This window comes from Podarcis erhardii (assembly GCF_964252035.2).
Source record: "Podarcis erhardii genome assembly, chromosome: 14".
Classification (NCBI taxonomy): domain Eukaryota; kingdom Metazoa; phylum Chordata; class Lepidosauria; order Squamata; family Lacertidae; genus Podarcis; species Podarcis erhardii.
Window position 1 is genome coordinate 35,448,555 of NC_138503.1, and position 23,237 is coordinate 35,471,791.

General features: G+C 47.0%; 1 protein-coding gene across 2 annotated transcripts in view; it reads right to left on the reverse strand.

Annotated features, from left to right (window-relative positions):
* Positions 1-1,654: 1,654 nt before the first annotated feature.
* Positions 1,655-23,237, reverse strand: part of LOC309329582 (syntaxin-binding protein 4-like) — a 60,480-nt gene continuing 38,897 nt past the window's right edge. For both annotated transcript variants that reach the window (XM_081840486.1, XM_081840487.1), the window contains exons 6-22: positions 21,391-21,476; positions 20,487-20,613; positions 19,363-19,504; positions 18,664-18,770; positions 18,013-18,166; positions 16,332-16,404; positions 14,627-14,724; positions 14,289-14,385; positions 12,831-12,958; positions 12,238-12,330; positions 11,868-11,933; positions 10,385-10,573; positions 9,988-10,104; positions 9,440-9,489; positions 8,845-8,984; positions 6,197-6,254; positions 1,655-1,772 (exon numbers count right to left, since the gene is read on the reverse strand). In XM_081840486.1, coding sequence (XP_081696612.1) covers positions 1,664-1,772; positions 6,197-6,254; positions 8,845-8,984; positions 9,440-9,489; positions 9,988-10,104; positions 10,385-10,573; positions 11,868-11,933; positions 12,238-12,330; positions 12,831-12,958; positions 14,289-14,385; positions 14,627-14,724; positions 16,332-16,404; positions 18,013-18,166; positions 18,664-18,770; positions 19,363-19,504; positions 20,487-20,613; positions 21,391-21,476 — 1,834 coding nt within the window. In that variant the 3' untranslated portion in view covers positions 1,655-1,663. The remainder of the gene's footprint in view (positions 1,773-6,196; positions 6,255-8,844; positions 8,985-9,439; positions 9,490-9,987; positions 10,105-10,384; positions 10,574-11,867; positions 11,934-12,237; positions 12,331-12,830; positions 12,959-14,288; positions 14,386-14,626; positions 14,725-16,331; positions 16,405-18,012; positions 18,167-18,663; positions 18,771-19,362; positions 19,505-20,486; positions 20,614-21,390; positions 21,477-23,237) is intronic.

The window sequence follows — 23,237 nt, forward strand, 5'->3', positions numbered from 1 at the left end:
AGAGGAATCATGCCTCTGAATACCAGTCACTGGGAATCACAGGTGGGCAGATTGCCCTTGAATGTATGTCAAGCTTGCAGGCTTCCCACAGGTGTCTAGCTGGCCACTGTGATAACAGGATGCTGGACTAGATGCGTCATTGACCTGACTCAACAGGTTGGTCTTATGTTTGCAAATGTGATATAGGGGCTTAAATCAGTGAATGCTTCTCCCTCATGAAAGAGAAAGAGCACCCAAGGGGAGGAGGATATGAAGCAGGGCTGATGGGGAGTGTGGCTCAAGAGGATGTGTGGCCTAGGGACACATGAAACAGCATTGCACCCCCATTGATTGAGCCGTGAACTGTTGGCGTATGTTTTGGTGGCAAAAGTGCACCAGAAAATATTTGATATATTCAAATGCAGAAGTTTTAAGTCTACAGTTTTGAATATTCACAACGACTTATATTTAAGAAACTGCCACAAAGCTATATCTAGCATCCTCACTGCACAACTTTCACCATCAGCTGAAGATGCATCTCTTTCCCTGGCTTGAACAGCTAAGGTATTTTGATTTGTAGGACCCACATGTTTTGCTAAATTTCATTCTATTCTGTTCCATTTTGATTTTTTTCACACATTTTTTAAAAATTGCAATGAGTTTATCTGTTTCTATAACTACATACTGTAATGTTGTAAGCTGCTCAGGGATTGTGTGGTGAAGGGTGGGGAAGGAATCTTACAAATAAGGTATTAAAATACAAATATAATATCAAGGTCTTACAAACTGGGCCATTTGAAACTCCTGCCCCAGGCTTTCTTGCATTTTTCTTGAGACTCAGCCAACTAACAGCACACCCATTTGCAAATTCAGCAATCTCAAAAGCTGTATCGTCATTTTATTTGCCAGAACTGTGTTCTCACATTATAGCTCTACCATATTATTTGCTAATCACATAAAAACCACTGCCTAATTTTTATTCTCTCCCCCCATCTCCCAAGCCTGCCCCTGCAATTTTTATTCTTTTTACAATGAATTGCTGTTGAGATGAGCCAGCTGGGAAGTCTTCCTCAGTCATAATACAGTATTTGATGCTCCATGTTGCTTTCAGTATTTTGTACATCTTCTTTCAGGGACATCTACCATACAACCATCTGGTTGTCTTCTCCTTAATCAAGGGACACAGTTCAGATACGTCTTTACAATCGACAAGAGATTCATCCAAAGACATCTATGCAGACCTAATACAAATGACTACAACACCCTACAGCCTGAAAAATGTACTTTAGTTTTTCATAAGAAATGCAAACGGCCTCTGGGTAGCCCCTCAGCAGCAGGCTGCTGCTCTTGTTGCTATAGGCTACTGGTTCTTCAGCCCTCTGCCTGGGAAATTCAGACATCCTATGGCAACACTTTCCCCCAGGTATTCTTTCTTGTTCTGAAGCTTCAAATCCAGGGGGAATAGCCTCATGTGCAACAATCCAGAGGTAGCCACCAAGAGGACTGAATTGTTACTTAAAGCCTTGGACATTTGGGTTAGGAGAGTCAGTCGTCTTAAGAAGAGAAACATTCGTGGGGTTCTTCTCATCAGCTGCACGCTGCTCCTTTTCTGCCTCCCAGGCAGAGTGTCCAGGCTCAGAATATACAAAATGAGGAATAGGAGGAGCAGACCGAGGCTGGAGACTTATGCAGGCTTCTCAGAGGGACCCTTGGAGGTGCTTGGAGGCTGCGGATCGCCATTGGTGCTTTCACTCGGAGGAGGAGGAGGCCACGTTGTCTTCTGGTGAAGATGGCTGGAAAAGTAAAACAGGCGTCACTCTGGGGCGGGGTTTGGGGGCAGGAGATGGAAGTGGAAAGAACACAAGGGAAGAACAAAGGAAGCGGGAAGGGATCCTGGCTCAGCTCCTAAGATTACAGCCAGGAAGTCCTGATGTGAGAATGGGCCTCATGGGAAGAGATGCTTCCCCTCCGTGCATCTTTGCTGATTCTACAGATGCACTATTTGTTTCATTTATTTAGTACGGGGATTTCACACCCCACTTTATAGTCTCAAAGGCAATGACATAATTAAAAGCACAATAATATTAATCAAGTCAATAAAAATTATTTAAAAGAATTCAAAACAGTGTAAAACAGATTGAGAACATTACATCTTAAAGCATGCACACCAAATCATACCACAAGTGATCTAGGAACAGTTTATGTCAGCTTCACAAACTACAGTGGTGCCTCGCAAGACGAAATTAATTCGTTCCGCAAGTTTTTTCTTCTTGCGAGTTTTTCGTCTTGCGAAGCACGGTTTCCCATAGGAATGCATTGAAAATCAATTAATGCGTTCCTAGGGAGACCGCCTTCAGACCAGGTCCGGGGACAGTCTTTCCCCGGACCTCTTCTGAAGGCTGGTGGGGGGGGAGGACTTTTCTCCCCACCGCCAGGCTTCAGAACAGCCTTCTGAAGGCTGGCGGTGGGAAGAAAAGCCCTTCTCCCGCCGCCAGCCTTCAGAAGAGTTCCTGAAGGGCTGCGTAGGCTGCGAATAGCAGCCTGCTGCCGGGTGCGAGGGACGCTCTATAGCAGAGCGCCCCTCGCCCGGGGCAGACATCTGCAGCTTGGGGAGCCCTGCCGGACTTCCCCACAGGGCTCTCCAAGCTGCGGATAGCAGCCTGCTGCCCCGCACGAGGGGCGCTCTTAAGCAGAGCGCCCCTCGGGTGGGGCAGACATCTGCAGCTTGGGGAGCCCTGCCGGACTTCCCCACAGGGCTCTCCAAGCTGCGGATAGCAGCCTGCTGCCCCGCACGAGGTGGGGCAGACACCTGCAGCTTGGGGAGCCCTGCCGGACTTCCCCACAGGGCTCTCCAAGCTGCCGATAGCAGCCTGCTGCCCCGCACGAGGGGCGCTCTTAAGCAGAGCGCCCCTCGGGCGGGGCAGACATCTGCAGCTTGGGGAGCCCTGCCGGACTTCCCCACAGGGCTCTCCAAGCTGCGGATAGCAGCCTGCTGCCCCGCACGAGGGGCGCTCTTAAGCAGAGCGCCCCTCGGGTGGGGCAGACATCTGCAGCTTGGGGAGCCCTGCCGGACTTCCCCACAGGGCTCTCCAAGCTGCGGATAGCAGCCTGCTGCCCCGCACGAGGTGGGGCAGACATCTGCAGCTTGGGGAGCCCTGCCGGACTTCCCCACAGGGCTCTCCAAGCTGCGGATAGCAGCCTGCTGCCCCGCACGAGGGGCGCTCTTAAGCAGAGCGCCCTTCGCGCGCGGCAGACATTCACAGCTTGGGGAGCCCTGCGGGGAACTCTTCTGAAGGCTGGAGGCGGGAGAAGGGCTTTTCTTCCCACCGCCAGCCTTCAGAACAGCCTTCTGAATGTTGGCGGTGGGGAGGAAAAACCCTCCTCCCACCGCAAGCCCCGGGAAGAGAGGAGAAGCTGCGCGCCTTCTCCTCTGTTCCCGGACCTCCCACCACAAGCCTCCAGGACAGGTCCGGGAACAGAGGGGAAGGCGCGCAGCTTCTCCTCTCTTCCCGGGGCTTGCGGTGGGAGGAGGGTTCCCCGCTGTCCCCGGAGATTTCCCTATGGGCTTTCGTTTTGCGAAGCAAGCCCATAGGGAAATTCGTCTTGCGAAGCCGCTAAAAAATCGGAAAACCCTTTCGTCTTGCGGGTTTTTCGTTTAGCGAGGCATTCGTCTTGCGGGGCACCACTGTAATTAACACGGGATTTGGGGGCAGGAGGATTTCCCAGTGCACTGAACCTCATGTAGGAACCCAGCAAGAAAAGGTGACCTGGGCATATCCAGCCACTCAGGGAAGAAACTAGGTAGCGAGAGGTTTTTCTTCTCTCAACCTTTGTTGGAGGAAGCTGCTTACTTGGAACTATCTATGGTGCGGCAACTCCTGCCTTGCATCCTGAAATCAGATCATACTAGGACAGGCACCTGCCAAGGCCCACAGCTCTCCAGTCCCCATCAGAGCACAATTCAAAGTGTTGGTGTTGAACTTTAAAGCCCTAAACGGCCTCGGTCCTGTATACCTGAAGGAGCGTCTCTGAGATCCAGCTCCGAGGGCCTTCTGGCGGTTCCCTCATTGTGAGAAGTGAGGTTACAGGGAACCAGACAGAGAGCCTTCTCGGTAGTGGCGCCCACCCTGTGGAACACCCTCCCTTCAGATGTGAAGGAAATAAGCAGCTATCTTATCTTTAAGAGACATCTGAAGGCAGCCCTGTTTAGGGAAGTTTTTAATATTCAATGCTGTATTGTGTTTAACACTTGATTGGAAGCCGCCCAGAGTGGCTGGGGAAACTCAGCCAGATGGGCGGGGTATAAATAATAAATTATTATTATTGTTATTATGGGAAAGGGCTATAGATCAGTGGTAGATCACCTGCTTTGCATACAGAAGATTCCAAGTTCAATCCCTGGCATCTCCAGGTAGGGTTTGGAGAAATCCCTGCCAGTCAGTGTAGGCAATACTGAGCTACATGGACCAATAAACATAAGAACATAAGAAGAGTCCTGCTAGATCAGGCTGGTGGCCCATCTAATCCAGCATCCTGCTTATACAGTGGGAAACCTCAAGCAGGACCCAAATACAAGAGCACTCTCCTCTCCTGTGGCTTCCATCAACTGGACTTTAGAAGCATTATTGGCCCTGACCATCTGACCTAGTGGGAGGCAGCTCCCTATGTTCATAGCCCTCCTCCTTGTGACACTGCCTATTCACCTCCCATCTGCAAAAGAGCAAGCAGTGGCAAGCGTGAGGGAAGATGGAGCAGTATCTTCCACTTGTCTGTCCCTCTGCCTTCTGGGCAGGTATGTCAGTGGGGCCTGGGAAGAATAGGAGGGTCTGCATAGGGCATTTGGCCAAGCCCCCACCCCAAACTTGGATCTGGGAGTGTGCACAGTTTCTAATAGTCTGTGACACACACCCACACACCAAATTTTTGTTCAACAAACACCTCAGAGGTCCAAACTGCAAGCAGCTGATCTAAGTCTCAGGGGACAGAACAAATGACATGGGTGTGCTGTTTTAGGAAGCTGTGGGTGGTCTGGCAGATCATCCGGATATGAGAAGAAGAGGATTAAAGAGTTTGATCTTTAATAAACTGGATGCATTTTCAACCACATTTTCGAAGAGCCTTTAATAATTCAGATAACAAGCAGGGGGTACAGGATGGGGAAACAGACTTTCATCTTGGAACTAAGATTAGGGGATGGTGTTTAGCTGGGCGATAGAGCACCTGCTTTGCATGTGGAAGGTCCTGGGTTCAATCTCTGGCTGAAAGGGCTGGGACAGATTCCTATCTGAAACCCTAGAGAACTGCTGCCAGTAAGAATAGGGGTAACTGAGATAGATGGACCAATGTTCTGTCTCAGCACAAGGCAGATTGCTATGTTGTCTCTTGGTAGCAATACTTACTTCAAAATGTGGTGAGCTGGCATTGTTGCATTTGGGAGCCTCTCTGGTCATTCTGCTGAGTGGGACCCCCATCATCTGCCTGAAATCTTGCCATGTAGCACCATTGGTTGTAGGATCATTACCTGGTGCTTTGAAATCTCAGGTTTGTTATGCCATTACCTAATTCCTGGTCTTCATTTCCAATGGCAAGAATCTAAATGTATGTAAGTGCATTGAGCTCACATTTACTTCATGTTACCTTTGCCTCTCTTCCCTTTCTGCCCTCTCACCATTACCAAATTTATTTATTTATTTATTTATTTATTTATATTATTTGGGCATTAGTCACTCACTACAAAGGAGCCACTAAGCCGAAGGCATAGCATAGAAACCAAAAAGAACACATTTCAATAATACAATTACAAAGACCATCAACAAATCCAGCTAAACAGCAGACCTTCAACAGCAGAAAACAGTTATAAATGAATAGCAAAATTTCTAAGTATTATGCTGTAAAACTCCATATACACAGATGGTCCAATGCAAATGGTAGTATTTCTTCTTCATTTCCATAACTAGACTATGCAAGCACAGGATTTAAAATGGGGAAGGGGGAGTAAGTTTCTAGTCCATCTGGCTTTAGAGTTTCTGGTGAAATTTCAGAAGTCAGTCCTGGCTGCTACATTTCTTTATGACACCATTCATGCAACAGATATATATGCTTTGGAGAGACAGGAGAATAAGAGAGGCAGAGACTCTGATAGGTGATTTAAAGAAGCTGCATAAACCAGAGATGGCTCACAAGCTTCCTGTTGAAGAAAAGGCACCAAGATACTCACTCTTTGTAGTCAGGGGTGCTGTCACCAGCTGTACAGTCATCCCAGTCATACAGAAAAGCTGCCAACCCAAGTGAAAGAGTAAAAGTTCAAAAAGCACAGTCACATCAATATACAACAGGTCTAATGTGGTATTAATGTTGTCAGTTCTTAAATCAACAGCTGAACACCATAAATTAGGATCTAGTCAGGTGACCAGCAACATGGTGCATACATAGCCACACCCCCAAAGTTCTTCTCCTGCTCAGATTTTAATCTAAGCCACAGAAGAACTCAACCCATCTCTCTTACCAACCCACTGGCCCACTCTCCCACTTGGCTCTAAGCCTCTTCTCAAGCTCCACCAGGGTGTCAAAGCTGGGAATATATTTTCCATTGTACGGTTGTGTTCATCTCCATGAAGCAGGGCTGTGAGTATTGTTCTGTATCCACCTATTCTCAAACATTAGGTAGAACTAGGGCTCAGTACCTGAGCTGAGTCCTGGAATATGTGTGGCAACAAAGAATGGATGCCCCTGAGCATGTGTGGAGTACCTTTGCTGCATCACTAGCCAAAGCCATCAACACTCATACATCTGAGAGGCAGGCTTCCTGTGTGTGTGTGTGTGTACATGCACAAACACACATGGAGCAATGGAGCAGCTACTTTCTTATCCTGCGTCAGCTGAGTGGGAGGATTTCAACTGAAGGAAAGAACCTTGCAAACACATATTCCAGTGTGACTTCAGTGTTCATACACAAACACTCCCCCAAGTGGCATCGAACTGCATTACAGGGAAGGAACTTCCACAAAGGGGGTTCAAAGGGTGGCTGACTTTTGAGTAGGAAGCTGAATACTTTCAGAACAGCATTAAACCCTCAAATTTATTGGCTTATCAATTAAATCTCAACTCACCCCAAATACATGAACCCCAGTGATGTAACTAAGTTTTCTAAAAGTGGACTTTTGAGTGCATTGCCTACAAAGTGAGTCAATTCATATTATTCGTCTTCTGTAGAACAGGGCATAGCGTGTGCTGTGAAGTTTTGTACAACTTGGTTTGGGGTGTTCCTTCTTTTTCTTTAAAGCAGCTTTCAAGTCCTAGGTATGGAGAACCACTTCAAAAAATGTATGCAGCAACTTGTGAAAGGGCAGGGCTTTCAGCGGCTAGGAGTATAGCTTCAGCACCTTGGACAGGGCACCCTTGATTAAAGGCTGGGAGGGATCTTCTGGTCTTAATCAGCTACAACTTAATCTTGGGATGCTTCCAGACTGTTGCTAGTTTCCAGTGGGTGATTCAATCGCATACTAGCAAATTCAAGTTGTGCAATTCAAGTTGGTTTGACACACATTTACAACAAACCCTCTTCCTCCCCTCCCAAAAAATTTCTCTCTCTTATGGGAAATGCATTAGAAAAGTGTGAGATAACAATTGGTGGATGCAGCATCATATAACCTCCCCCCAAACAATTAAGAATGAATGTTCAATAAACAGCTGATGTGATTGAAACCTCCCTCCCCAAAAAATAATTGGGATGAATGGTTAATAAACAAGTTGTATGGAAGTGACCTTGGAAAATACCCCTGTGCAAAATTGCCTATAGAGATGTGTGTCTCATGTTTAACAGCCCCATGTCTATTGCATGGGCTGCCCATTCATCAATCATCTCAGCTGCTTCCTCTCTTGGGTTTGGATGGGCAACCTTTTTCAGTCCACATTCCCTTCTGGAAAAGTTCCTGGTGGGGTGACATATGCCAGTGCTGGGTGGGGCCAGAGGCAAAAGTGGGTGGAGCAAAAAATGTAAATTTTACCCTTTTAGAGTAGACTAGTTTCTCTGTTCTCCATCCATCCAGAGAAGCAGGAGGCATGATCAAGGAACACAGCAACAGCCACACAAAAACATTGGGCGTAGGAATCAGGGCCAGTGAGGGGTGTGGCCTGGGGAGAGTTCTGAGGGCCATACAGAGAGGCTCAGGGAGTCATATTTGACCCTCATGTCTGGGATTCCCCACCCCTGCTCTAGGGAGAGACTTCTAAATTTATACATAAATTTCTATGCCACCATATCAAAGAAAAGTTCTAACCAAAGCAGCGTTCATAAAAGCAAAGGTTAAAAACATAAAAAGTCAAAGACTGACAGAACCGAAAACTGGGTCACATGGCAGGGTAAGTTTGTGTAAATAAAATGCTTTAAGCTAGTGCCTGAACCCAAACCCAGAGGACAGCTGCTTAATGTACAAAGCCACCAAATTCCACAATAACAGGGCTGCTTTCATTGCACCTGCCAAATTGATGTTATATGGGACAGTTTGCAACGCTACTCTGGAATATCTCAGAGAACAGGCAGGAACACCTTAAATTTGACCCAGTAGCCAATGGAGACTGGTCCATCAGGGCTATGATGACACTACTCCACCAGCCTCCAATTGCCCTCAGCCAACCCTCACCTACCCCCATTCTCACTTACTACTGGTTTATGGGCTGGTGTCTTGTAGAACTCAGGACCGAGGAGGATGTGGAGCAACCTGGAGTTAGTCGGCTGCACGTGCCATTGGCTCTTAGCTTCTGCAGTACCAGTTCCAATGGGCCACCAGTGCCAGCAGCATGTTGGCAGCCAGTACCAATTCTTCGTCAGTGAGATAAACCAGCACCAAGCTGCAAGGAACTCACCTTCCTTTGTGGCATTAGATGTCGAGATGGGCTCCAAGAGTTCTTTTGCCTCTGCTATCAACAAGCCTGCAAGATCTGGAGGTGGAAGAGGAGCTTCTGTTGTTCTTCCTGTTTTATCCTCATCTGCTTGACTGTCAGCTCTTACAAGAGAAAAAAAGATATTGGTTTCCTTTTTTCTTTAAGATGGACATGCTAAACAAGCAAGGGAAGTGCCCCCACCACCCTGATCTGGTTTCACTCTCGTCTGAGCCACAAACTCACTAGGCTGCCTTAAGCAGCCCACCACACTAAGGGGGGTGGGGGTGGGGCTTTTGCAGCCCAAGGGCTGCATGCCCTTGTGGGCAACTTCATGGGGGGGGGGCACATGTTGGTGGTGGGCAGAAGCAGCACAAAAAGTGGCCAGATCAATGAATGTGATTCTTAGCTTTGTGCAGTCAGCTACATCCCAGTCACACAAAAGCCAGAAGTTTTTATGCATGCACAACCACACAAACATCCCTACCCCTCCATCCAGGCAAACAGGAGGCATGCTCACAATTCAAAGACACCTGACACAAGCAACTGAGGAAGAACAATTCCCACACGCCATTCTTACCTCTTCTCCTCCGGTAATGTGCTAGATGTGCTCAAAAGCTTATGGGCATTCTGTGTGAAAATAGAAATGGAGTGGGGGGGGGATGGCTTTCAGAATTACAGGAACAAAACTCACACCAATCATGGTGCAGTTTTTTATTTATTTTGCCGAGCTCATTGTCAAGTCAGCGCCCTGACTTCTGATCCCAAGTAGTCAATCCACGGCAAAATAAACAATCTATACAAGTCAGTCAAAGCCATTTAATGTTGTCCCCATCTTCAAAAAAAGGGGGGGGGAGAAGACCCAGGCAACTACTGACCGGTCAGCTTGATGTCAGTACCAGGAAAGCTCCAGCTATGAAAGCTGAGGCTGCTGAAGGGGCCAGAGACCATTTTGCAGTCAATCCTGGAAGACCTGCTTCCTGCCTTGTAGGCATTTTCCACTTGGCCTGAGAGGACGGGGCCCTGACTGACTCCAGCTACAAAAGCCGAGACTGCTGAACAGATTTTTGGGCTGGGGCACTGTTTAGGGGGTGGGTTGGCCGAGAGCGGGCGGCACTGCCACATCACCTGCACAAATAAGAGCAGCTTCCTATTGTGGAGCTCCAGGCGTTTCCGCGTGACCTCAGACTTTCTCAACTGCCCGTCAACCTGGGACAAGCGCCTTTTCAGTTCTAGGACATCACTCTGTTTTGGAGAGAGAAGCAGAAGAGGGTAGAAAGATTGAGACAGAAGAAGATGTCTTGGGAAAATAGGCTTTCCCATGGGAGAAAGCGTGGGAGTTTAGGCAAGGACTTCGCTTGACAGCCAGCAGGATGGGCTGCCATCCCTCTCCTCATCTTTCCCAGTAAGAATGTCATGACTGCCAGGATTGTCTTGCCCCATATAGGCTCGCTTGACCAACTCCACCTGCCCCCACACTCCAGAAAATTACATTTTCTATTACCTCCTCTCACTGCAGACTGACCTCTGCTTCTGAAACCTGTTTTGTCTTCTTCCCCACCAGCTGAGTCTTCAGCTCTGTGATCTCAGCCTCCAGCAAATGGATCACTTCTTCATAATCTTGCTCCGCACTGTGGGCTTGCCGCTGGGACACCTCTGCTACCTGCAGCTTGTTATGCAGGGTTCGGTTCTCTGAGAGGAAGCCCAGTGCCTTCTGGGAAGGGGGGAACAGAAGTGGGATGTTACTCCCAAAGTGCAACAATCAGTCCCTTCCCTTTTCCTAAAACCATATCCTTTACATGTCCATCAATAAAACTCCCCATCACGAGGGCCAGATTTATACCCAAACTAAGTAAGCTACAGGTTAGGACTTCTGAATAAATTTTAGGAATCCCACAAAGACTAAATTTCAAGTTTTACAAAACTGGTCTAAAAAGAGACAAGGGAAAACAGACATTATCAATGTGGCAGAATTATTCTTTTGTCGGGTGGGGAGGGGGCTAACAATCTGAATGATGCCTTGATTCCCTTCCAATTCTTGGGGTCCCATACCTAGCAAGGGTTTGAATCTCAAGGTAGGATTCTATTAGGAATACTAGTCAGACAAGTTTCTTTGTAAGACAATGACCTTAGCAGGCCACTTAAGTGTCCTCATCAGCATCCCAAAAAGATTAGCTAAGTTGCAAGAGCTACATCTAAGAGATGGTTCCCTCCAGGCTAATGCGTAGGCCTTTTCTCCCCCGCACTCACCTAGCTGCTACCTAGAAGAACAATACACAGTGTGTGTGAGAGAGAGACAGCTGTGCAAAAAGCAGGTTGGAAGCTGGACACAAAGATATACTTGATGGAGCCACAGCTTTGACTAATGGAGAAGCAAGATCTGTTGGGGTGTTAGTGCTGTGAGCACCCCCCCTCCCCCAAATCTTATGCTCAGGTTGTATATATGTGTAAGTAAAGCTATCATAAGGACACCACAGTCTCTGCTGTCTCTCATTCCAGGAAACCAAACCCTGGTAAGCCCTGGAATTCCAGGAATCTCTCACCACTGGGGTGACGAGTAGCAATATGTAATTGCTACAACATTATTTGTCACATTGTGCTTATAAATCTGTGCAGAAATAACTGATCTGCTTTTCATATATGCTAAGGAAGAATTAATAAAGTATTTTCAAGTTATTTTTATTGCGAGATATATGTTTTAGTTAGATAGTTAGGTTTTAGTTGCATCTTTCATCTGGATTTCTGCGTTGTGACCTGTGACTGTAATTCTACCCATCTGAGGAAGGACCACAGCTAAGTAGTATAGCATCCATCTCCAGCAACAGCTGGGAAAGTCCCCAGTCTGGTACCCAAGAGAGTCGCTGCCAGTCAATGCAGACAATAATGAGATAGTAGGACCCATGGTCTGATTCAGTATAAGGCAGCTTCCTGCGTTCTTGTTAATTACCTGCAGAAAAATGCCAATGAAAAAATAAAGAGTGTAATCAATCACCCAGCTTTTCACTGACCTGGTTTAGTCTCTGGAGCTCATCTTCCATGGCCTTCTTGTTGCTTTCTACCTCCTTCAGGAGAGACTAGGAGACAGATTGCAATGTCACTAACTCACCCAGCCAGCCAGGCAATACTGCCCGACCCTAAAGAAAAACACTGCCCTGGACAGATCTGCAACTTCACCATCCATTTAAAAAATGCATGCAGAAATCCTCAGGTTCAACTGCATTTCCAGGAAAGAATAAGAATAGTTCCCCGTATGAAACTGCCAGACAATACTCAGTTAGATGGCGTTTCTTAGTATATGGCAGCTTGTGGCATCTTTCAGCTTTTGTGAGCATGGCATCAACATGCTTGGAATCAAACCCACCTGGGTGAGCCTCTCACCTTTAACCTCCGGACTTCTTGCCGCAGGTCTGTCATTTCCAGCTGTAGCTGCTCCAACTCTTCACTGTCATTGCAACTGACAGAGTCGAAAGTCTGTAAGTAAGGATTTCCAGCAGCTGTGTTAGTCTTGTTGCAATGAAAGTCACAAAGAGTCTTGTGGCACCTTAAAGACTAACACATTCATTATGGGTGTTTCATTTCCTTCTGATCTCATCCCCCAAATCGTGTACATGATCATGTAACTCAGAATGACACTTCATGCAACTGATGAAGTGGACTGTGGTTTGCCAAAACTTGTGCCATAAATTTTTTGTTTGCTACTATTTTCAGGTGGGATACAGCACTGATCATTGCAATGCATCCCCAGTTATTATTATTGCATAATTATAAGGCTATTGTATAATGTTTGAAGGGTGTATGGCTGTGCGGGTGTGTGGACTATGACGAAAGGACTATGCTTGTCTTAATTTGGCACTGAACTACTGGCTATCATTAAGTAAGCACACACACACTTCAGAAGATGGGCACAGTTCCCCAGCCGGGAGCAAGCATGGGAAAAGGAAGAAGAAACTTTGGACTAGCCCAAGGCTGACCAGAGAATGGAAAGCTGATGTATCCAGTAGGGTGGCCACTTCATGCTGAGTGAAGAGCACTGAGTTGGAATTGAGGCCGGCCTCCTCGAGCTCCTCTGGCAGCAGATCCCTCAGGGCTTGGAGGAAGTCTGTGATGGAAAAGGAAAGGGTTAGAAGAGGTGCACAGCAGCGAGAGACGGATGAGATCTCTTGGTGCAGCAGTAACTCTGGTACCCACAGTAGCTTATTTCAGAAACAAATCTAAACCATGGTTTTAAAAGCTGCAGTTTAGACTCTAAGGGATGAGTTCTGTAGCAGGCATACAGGCCAACCATGAGCTGCCAGCTCCTTTCCTTCCCTGATGCTGTCCCAAACAGTGGCATCTGAGAGTAGAGCAATGTCCCAAACCATAAGAGCCATGTCTCCAAACCATGGGACAGGAGCTGAATCCTACAACAATAGGATCCAGAATGCAGCAGTCTGATTGGTCTGCAGGAGCCACCCAATCCAGCTCCAGGTGGAAGTGAATCAGTGACCTGATTGGCCTGCAGGAGCAGCCAATCAGGCTTCTGGAGGAGGTGAATCCGCAACCTGATTGGCCTACAGGAGGAGCCCGGAATTAGCTAATCACACAGGGCCCATTGTGTAAATAATGTATATATAGCTAGATGTTTTGGGGAAAAGTTTCATTCATTGCTATGATGAGCTGAATAAAGAGCATGAAATTCACACTCGACTCCGAGTATATTTCAGTCTCAGATCCTGGTTATTGCACATGCTCACTCACATCTCATACACCATCACCTTGTTTTGTCGGACGGTGTTGGTTTGGTGACTTTCGCCCCTTTCATTCCTCTTCCCCCTGCCAGTGGCTGCGATGACAACAGCAGGAGTGCAGAAAGGCCTGCCTGGGCCACCTGCCTGCCCACTCATTTGCCCTTCCCACTTGCCCTACAGGAGAGCTCACTCCCAGGCTTTCCTCGCTGGCTGAGCATGCCCACTCAATTAGGGTTGTCATATTTCAAAAAGTAAAATTCCTTACACCCACAAAGTTATTGAGCTTTTTTTAGGAGGCCCCAAAATTGTCGAGCTTTTAAAATCACCAAAAAATAGTGGTTTTAAGCCACTTTTTAAATAATGTATTTCCTTGGGGGAGGGAGTGACTCCCTGATCCAGGAGGTGCTATATTAACGAGGGAAACGTCCAGAATTGCATGAACCTTGAAAGAGCCATATAGAAAACTGAACTACAGAGGGCAGCACCTCTCTACTTTTTGCTAGCTGCTGAGCAAAGCTTTCCTCAGATAGTATTTCCCTTGCCTGCTTTTTCTGGCTACAGTTTGGGCCAGCAATGCTTTCTACTGCTCCAGCTAATTCCATCTAGGTGCTTTTCAGTGCCCAACCCCACCACCAATTTCTTCATGAGAGTGGAAGAAAAATAAAATAAATACTGTATCAAGTCCACGCTGCTGAAACTCACCTCCATAGGCTACTGTCCCTTGAGAGTCAGTTGTCAAACTTTGCCGCAACTGCCTCTTCTTCTCCTCATTCACATCGAGACTTAAATATTGCAGCATCTGATTTCGGGGAAAGAAGCAGCAAATTTTGCAATGCAGAATTCCATGGGGAGAGGGATTGATTATTAAACAACTCTGGGAACTGTAGCTCTGGGAGGGGATTCCCTAAGAACGGTCAGCACCCTTAGCAAACCACAGCTCCCGTAATTTGATGGGGGAGCCATGACTGCTCAAAGCGGCGTCATAGGGTGTGGTGTGAATGTGGCCTCTGTTTTGAGTGGGACTTTCTCGTCAGACTCACCAGTTCAAGTTTGCCGTCCTTGAGGCGAATGTGAGGATCCAGGGCCACTTTTGGCTTGGTGGCTGGAGCTGCTCGCTGGTTTGAAGAGGAAACAGGAGCTGTAAGACAAGAAGACACCATTCATCTACACTAGCAATGCAAGGATGCCTGCTCCTTGCATTGGGTGCCAAAAAATAAAAGTCTGTTTGCACTCTGCTTTGTCTCCCCCCCAATTCCTGTGGGGCAGAATTAAAGCCTCATTTGCTTCCACATGCTGTGGGGGGAGTGGGGAGGCAGGCAGAGAGAAGGATGAAGGACAGGATCCAGGAAGAAATGGGCTGGGATGGAAGCGGCATTGGTAATGGTTGTATTGTTACTGCAGTTCTTCTTTGCACTCCAAGTCAAACCTAAACCCAACAGAACTACAAAGTTAACGGAAGAGTTTCTGCTTACAATCTAGAGGTTAAGCAGAGCAATGGGCCCTGCCAGGGGGCTACAAACACCAGCCGGCCCTGCTGTTGGGCAGTTGTGTGTGGCTGATTGTCTCCCATTGTGGAGAGCTGCCTGGCGGAAGGTCACCCTGAAGGCAGCTCCTGATGGCCACCCCACTGCACCTCTCAGGTGAGGAGGAGGGTGTTTCACAGGAAGGTTGGAAGAAGCGGCAGAGGAGCCACCCTCACAAGCATAATCCAGCTAAATCCTGAGCTCCGCCAGTCCCTGCCAAGCACAGAAGGGCTTTGTATGTGGCCTGAGGGAACTGACAGGGTTTGCAGGATTTGTCACCCACCATTCAGCCCAGGCGGGTTCAAGGACAGAGCAACTCCCCCTCTGCCTCCTTGCTAATCGGGATTAACCGGGGGTTTTGCTCATTAGATCAGAACACAGATTTCCCAGGTGCACCTAAAGGCCAGCCGGCATCCATCTCTCCTCTCTCTCTCTCCCCCTCTCTCTCCCTCCCTCCCTCTCTGATAGCCCCCTTCTGTCTGTGGCTAGACCGAGGTGGAGTCCTGCCCTGACTGTGGCAGAGATCACTCCAAATATAACTCAACCTTTCTTGGAACCAGCGGTGCCTTTCTCGGTTGTGGGCTGCACTCACATGAAGAAAGGGTCAGGTTGGGAAACAAAATGGGCAGCCAGATCCAGCCACTTAACACTGTTCAGAGGGAACCTGGGAAGGGCCACCTTCAGGAGGTAATAATAATAATAATAATAATAATAATAATAATAATAATAATAATAATAATAAATTTTATTTATATCCCGCCCTCCCCAGCCGAAGCCGGGCTCAGAGCGGCTAACATCAAATGTATAACACATTAACATAAAATCAGGGATGGACATATTAGTAAAGTTTAGTTTATCTTAGTTTCTCGTCCCCCCCCCCAAAAAAACTTCAGTTCTCCACATTTTCACTGCAGTTTGCAATTTTTTTAAAAAATTAAAAAGTCCTCTAGAAAATCCACCAGCAACTTAGAAAGAAATTCTGTGTTTCCCTGATCACATCTAGTTTGGCCTGTTGCCTAGTCTTCTTACAAGCTAGATTTCCATGTGTAGGTAAGAACAGTACAGGAAAACAATCTACAATGTGCAGCCTGTCCCCTGTCCCCCTGAGGTCTGCAGTGGTACAGTCCAGGAAGGACTTCAGTGGCTTATTTTAGCACACTGGAAGGAGTGATGGGCTGATTTATTCCACCGGTTCAACATGCCATTGAGGAAGTCCTCCTACCGGAAACGGTGAGCTCTGGCGGACAGATGTCTGGAGATGGAGAAGGCACAGGGAAGGGACTGTCGTGTCTGCTCTGGAAAAGAAGAAATGCAACAGAAAACATGTTGGACTGGGAAAAAGCTGAGAGCCTGAAAGGCAAAAGAGAGATGCAAAAGTTTCCCTTGGAGCCACAATAAAGTGAAGCCATTGAGCAGCCACAAAGGGTCTTCAGCTTCACAAGTGTTGGTGTGGAAACAGGGTTGTATTCAATGCTAGTCCTATTCAGAGTAGATTCATTAAAATTACTGAACACGACTAACAGATTCTTTAATTTCCCTGGCTCAACTCTGAGTTGGATACAATCCATACAGTCCAGCAAACTGAATAGGCAAGTGAATCTACCTACAGTGGGGATTGCAAACACGGTGCCCAAGGGCACAAAAGTACACACAGAGAACAAGCCTGAGGTCCACAGAGCCACCTGACCCCCCTGAAATGCTAGCAGAAAGAAGCATTCTCTCTCTGAATGGTGCCCACAACAGTTTGCTTGCATAATATATCTATTTCCCCTCACCAAATGCGTGCTGTGGGTTGGGAAGGAAGGAAGTGTATGGGTGATGGCATGGACATTAGCCAATAGGCACTGTCACAATGGTAAACCACACTGAAGATGTGGGATATTTCCCCACACATACACACACTAGAGCTTGCTAAAAGACCAAAAACAAGTTGAGTCTATTTGCAGAGCAGAGAAGGATCTTTCAAGCATCCTTTGCCACTCTCAAACATCATGTGAGCATTTGCACTTGCAATATTTTAGTGGAATGACCTAAGAGAAACAAGCAGAAGAGCAAATGTGTTTGTGATCATAAGGGCAAGCAGAAGAAAAAGTCATGTTGACTTTGGATGTGGACCCTGAATACATGACACTAGAAGTGGCTCACCAGATGAGGTGGGGCTATGATAGCATGCCATCAGGGGTATGACTGCTGCTTACTAGGAGAAAGATGGAGGAGGGGTGAGGTCGCATGCTGCAAGCTCACAGGTAGGAAGGAGCACTGGATTGGCTGCATCACTGTGCTGGCACCATGTCACCTTCCCCACTGCCTTGCTCTTCCTGGTAAGCAACAGCAGCCCACTTTCCAGAAAGCCAGCAAAACAGCTCTGCTTCACCTGGTGAGCCACTTCTGACTACAACCACATTCCAGTTTGTCACAACATTTGTCCATAGCATCCTGGGAACTGCAGCCTCAAAGGATTATTGGAGAATTTTGTTTCAAAACTCTTTTCCTCACTCAGAATTACAGTTCCTACATTTATGGGGAGGGAGGGAATATTTTGTGGCGTAGACTTGGTGCTTTTCATAGTAAAATCCCTGCTATCCAAGGGGTGGGGGGTGGGGAGAGGAAAGCTTGCTAGCAATACTACCAGAAATTCCTGCCCTGTCTAGGACCCTTCTGTCAACAGGAGTGTTGCAAAAACAACAAGCTGGCTATTTTTAAATATAAGAGACACCATATGGAAAGCTCTAGACAGCACCCTCACCCTGAATAAGGAGAGGGCAATTGGGCCCAACCTGCTATATGCCACATCTTTCCCCAAACAAGTAATCCATAAGGATTATGGCCAAGATCAAATCCTGTTGGAAATGGAGAACATTTGGGTGAGATCTTTGTGAGTTCATTGAGTCTCACCACCTTACCTCAGGGGACCTCACATGGACTTTCAACCTGCAAGTGCCCAGGCCGTTCCCCACAGCCTTCGTTGGCAAGGAATGGGTGCTGTTGTGAGCTGAGAGTCCAGGATGGAACCGTCCTCTTCCGGAAATAAAGGCCACTTCAGTGTTTCCCTCATGTCTTAAAAACAAATGAGAAACCAATTTAGCCTCATGCCCGGGAATTCTAAGATGCCAAAATATCGGCACAGTTTTGAAAGGTTCCGTCTGCCATCTTGATTCAAAATGGTGGTCAGTTGTAGCCAAACATAGACACACAAAAAATCAAAAACTCCTCTTCCCTGTGGTGCTGCCCCATGTGGCTGTGTGAACATGTGTGTGGACACTGCAGTCTGAAGGGCTGTGGAATTTCTGTTCCTTGGAATATGGTCAAAAACGAGGTTGGACAAGCATAAGCTTGCAAGGGGAACATGCTTCAGTTGCCTGGAGCCAATCTTGTTGTAGACACATTTTTAAATGCAGTGCACTTTTTTAAAAGGGTACTGAGATCAACATTTTGATCTGGAAGTGGGAATTAAGGCAGCTTTGGCTATCTCAATTCTGTTCAAGATGGCCCACTGCAGTTATTCCAGCATCACATCATTAGCATCCAAAGGGCTTTCAGAAAGTCTCCTTTACCTGAATTTTGTTTTTGCAAGAATCCTTTTGGCCTCTTCATATGTGGCCCCCACCAGAGAGTCTTTATTCACAGCGATGAGCTGGTCGCCTACCCGGAGACGGCCATCCTGTAAGAGTGCCAGAGAAGAATATCTCTGTGAGATCAAGCTTCATGGAACATGGAGGAGTGAGGTGAATCAGGACCACATTATTTTCTCAGTCATCCTTCGCTAGGAGTAGTTAACCTTTATTGGCCTGAGGGTCACACTTACCCTTGACCAACCATCTGGTGGCTGCATGCCAGTGGTGGATGTGGCCACACCAACCCACACATTTGCACATGCAGCACACACATTACACACATGTAGAGATGGCTCAGCTAAGGAGAGAGGCTATTGTTGCCTACTTCACTCATCACATGATCACTCTGACGATCTGGGAGGTGGAGATTTGTATCTTTACCAGGGTGAAGAGGTTTGAACTGCTCTGCTCATCACAGCATTGTGTCTTTCCCCCCCTTTTACCACCATCCCCAAAATTGGTGAGGGACCAGAACTATCTTCTGGGATGGTACTTGATCCAGCCCCTGAGGACACACTCCTTGCTGAGGGGCTGTGGACTCAGAAGAGTACCAAGGGCTCGATGGAGAGGCCTGGTGGGGTGGCACATGCCTTGAAATATAGCAGTGCCAGCCTGAAGCTGTTCAAATGCTCAGCTCACCCTGTAACAGTCGCCTTCTGGTTGCACCTCTTGGATGTAAACCATGGGTCCATCCGGCCGGTTGGCCCCTCCTCCGATGGTGACACCCAGCCCAGAGAATTTTGCTATAGAGATGCTCTGGATCCCGGATTCGATGGCGCAACTGCAAGGGAAGAGGGTAGCAGGTTAGTGGAAGATGTTAAGAAGAACCCAACTGAATCAGGCAAGGAGCTTGTATCCAACAGCAACCAGCCATGAGAAATGTAGGGAGAGGCCTTACAAAGAGTCATACCACCAGTCCATCTAAGCTCAGTCTCACACTGACTGACAGTGGCTCTCCCAGGTTTCAGACATTATATTGCCCAGTCTCTCCCAACCCTACATGGAGACGCCCAGGGATTAAACCCAGGTCCTTCTACATGCAAAACTGATGTTCTGTCATGGTGCTATTACCCTTCCGATTTATACCTCTTAGAGGCACACAAGCAGAATATGATGGCAATAGAAGACCCGGGAAGACTTGAGGCTCACCCACTCCATCACAGTAGATTACTGAAAATGGTTGTGTGGTACCAACAACGAGGCCACTTCTGGTGCTCCTGCTATAAAAGGGCTCACTTGCAGCTGGTTTCTTGCTAGAGCAACTTCAGAGCACTGTGTTTCCCAAAGCACCACCAGAGCTGGGTATCCAGCCTGGATCCTGCTCCTCCCGGTAACCAGCTTGTGTTCTGCTGGAACTTCATCCCACCTTGCCTTGTCTCCTGCCAGAACGTCACCTGGTCTTACACCTTGGCTAAGCTTTGCCTTGCCACACTGCAGAGCAAGTCAATGTGTTTCAAAGCTCTGCAATGTGAAACAAAGACAGAACTCCGTGCATGTTTAACCCCTCAGGGAAAAGGCTTGGGTGAAAGTCCTTTCTCCTCACATGCTGGTTATTCTCTTGAATGAATGTGGCACATCCATTCTTACGAGAGGTGCGTCTGCCACACAAACGGCTGCACAGCTTGCACGAGGAGGATGTGTGCGCATGCGCACTCTCATCCGCCAGGATGCTCCACACATGATGAGGCACATGAGCACATACAGGTGATCCAATGGGATTGCAGCCAACCATTGACACCTCTCGAGAACAATGAAGTACATACTGCGATGGTGGGTGTGGCGAGTGTCCTGCATTCCCAATCAGTGGTCCATGGGAATTTGCCGGGCTCAGCAACAAAGGGCTCTGGGAACGAGACGAAGACCCCGAGGACGTACTCTCCAAATACCTGCCTGAAGAACAAAGCCAGGGACACTGTTTGGAGGTGAATGAGAGACTTCCCTGGACATCAACAAGCTTCAAGTCATACTGAGAATGGAGGAAGGGCCTGACGTTGCTTCCTCCCCCATCCCATAGCCTCCCTCCTAGTGTGCTCCCTCACCAGGGGAGCAGTGGCATGAAGTGGGAGGCATCTGGTTCCTCAGGAGCCCATGAGGGTGGGGACTCTAGCCCTATAGGCTCTGGTGGTCCAGGAGTTCCTCCTGGATGCTTCTGTCTGACAGCCCCAGGTGCTGCTGTCTCCTGATCTCCAGCCATCATTTTAGAGCCTGAGTTTGAGCCAGCTCCTAAGCTGTTGCCTCTACAATTTCTGACTCTGTGTCTGAATTGCTTGAAGCATAAAGAGCTGTTGGGCCATTTGACTGCAGCAACAAGGGCTGTGATAAGTTGGACAGTGTGCAAAATTTAATAAAACTTCATTTTTAAAAAATCATTTTTATTGGTTTTTAATAAAACCTCATTTGAAGGGGGGGATGACCACTCAGTCCAGCAGCAATTCAGACACAGAGTCAGAACTTATAGAGGTTCTAAGCTCATAGTGGTTAGTGAGATGGTTAAAATAGTTTCAGGCAGAAGCTGACCTGCAGTGGAAGAGAAACAATGACTAAGAGAGGGCAGAATGGAAAATGACAATATCTTACATCCCTAAGTATGTACTGTTTTGTTTTTTTGTCCTCCTTCTTTCCTAGTTCCACTGCTAGTTCAGTTCTCTCAAAATAATAAATACTGACCCCCACCATGGAGAACCGGTGAGCTGCGTGCCGAACCTGTGTTGCTATGAGATCCGAATTTTTCCAGCAGTTCTGCAAATTCTCTCCTAGACAACAAAAAGAATGCTAATTAGTACAACTGTCTACCCCCAAGTATAGTGTGTGAGTGTGTATCACACATGGATTGTCGTGATGTTTCAAAACTACACCTATCTGAAACAAAGGTGAACTTTTCATAATTATTCTTTCCTTCTAAAGTTAGGTTTTCTGTGGCACTCCCCCCCCCCAAAAAAACCCCCTCATCACATAGAATCTTATATCTGGCAGACATATTGTAAAGGCAATAATGTTAAATTAATAACTTCAGTATTTTGCACCCTAAATTCAGTTCTCCACATTTCCACATCAGTTTGGAAATTTATTTAATTTTAAGTTCTCATGTCATGAAATTCATTCTCATTTCAGTGCAAATTGATCGTACTATGCACATTTTCCTCTACAAGTTTGCCTCACACACACATTTTTGCAAAGCAAGCTTCTGCTAACTCAATGTATTTTTCTGTTACTTTCAGAAAGGTTTGCATTTGCCAGGTTTTGGAGGGCGGGGGGACACTCTCCCCTGATATATGCATTTACCTATACATTACTCGGCGGCAGAACTGTGATGCCAAATTTGGAGCAGCATGGATTTCAACGAAAGGCTCTTTTTTGTTTTGTGAATTGTTTAGGAAAGTGGAAATTAAGTTGGTTCAACCTTCAAAAATGTGACCTGAATCAGATTTCTTCCCCATCCCTAAATACTATCAAGTCTTGATGCAATGAGAAATCACATTTAGAATATGGATGTTTGATCATGCCGTGGAGACCTATAGGATTATAGGCTGGACAAAGATTGGCCAGGCTGACCACTGACAGGCTGAGTCATTCATTGATGCTCAAACAGCTGACCTCAAAAGAACAGAGTGGGTGGGACAGGGAGGGGTCGATCTGGGCACCTCACCAACCCAGGTCACGTGATCTGCGTCAGAAATGCACCTCTGACCCTAAGGTGGAGAGAAGGATGATTACTCCTTCAAGCTCAAGGGCATGGCTGAAAGATAAGGGATAAATAAAATAAAATAATAATGTTAAAAAGGCCAGCATAAAACCACCCTCTCGCTCTCGCTTCCTCTCCCTTTCTTCTTAATCTTGGAGATATGTATTGGTTGTATTAAACATTTTGTGAGATGATTATGTAAGTGAAATCTCTACAAATCTTTGCCCCTCCCAAAAGCTTACAGGCCAACTCCCCCTGTGGATGATCTTTTGCAGATTTAGTGCATAACTGATAGCAAAGGATGGCTGTAAGTGTTGCTCAAAGTTTGACCAGCTTTCCTTGGGCTCGGTATGTTGTATATGATTTAATTTCCTGGCCATTGAGGGGCAGGAAAGCCTCTTTATATTAGCAGACATATGCTGCAGTTTAAAAGATGTGACTTTAGGAAGATACGACTGGGCAGCGTGGAACAAGCAAATAACAGTTATCGCAAGAGTACAGAAGATTTCATCGGAGGACTCACAAGCCTACTGGAATGAGTTTGGGGGTTAGACTGAATGGGCTTTTGGGGTCTCCTTCAATCTGAAAATGAGATTCTGAAGAAAAGGAAACTGCTAAAATGCTCAAACCATTGTGCCATATTGGTTTGAGATGCTTCATAAAAAGCAATCAAACAATTAATAACAATCAATAGCCAATCGGATCCAGTCAGATCACTTGGCCAGCTGTTTCCCAGTTGGTGGAAAGGAGGACCAGTCTCTTTTGCCAATGTATTCTGCCCCATTAAGGCTTAGATAATACACACACTGTGGTCTCGATTCTACTTCCCAGG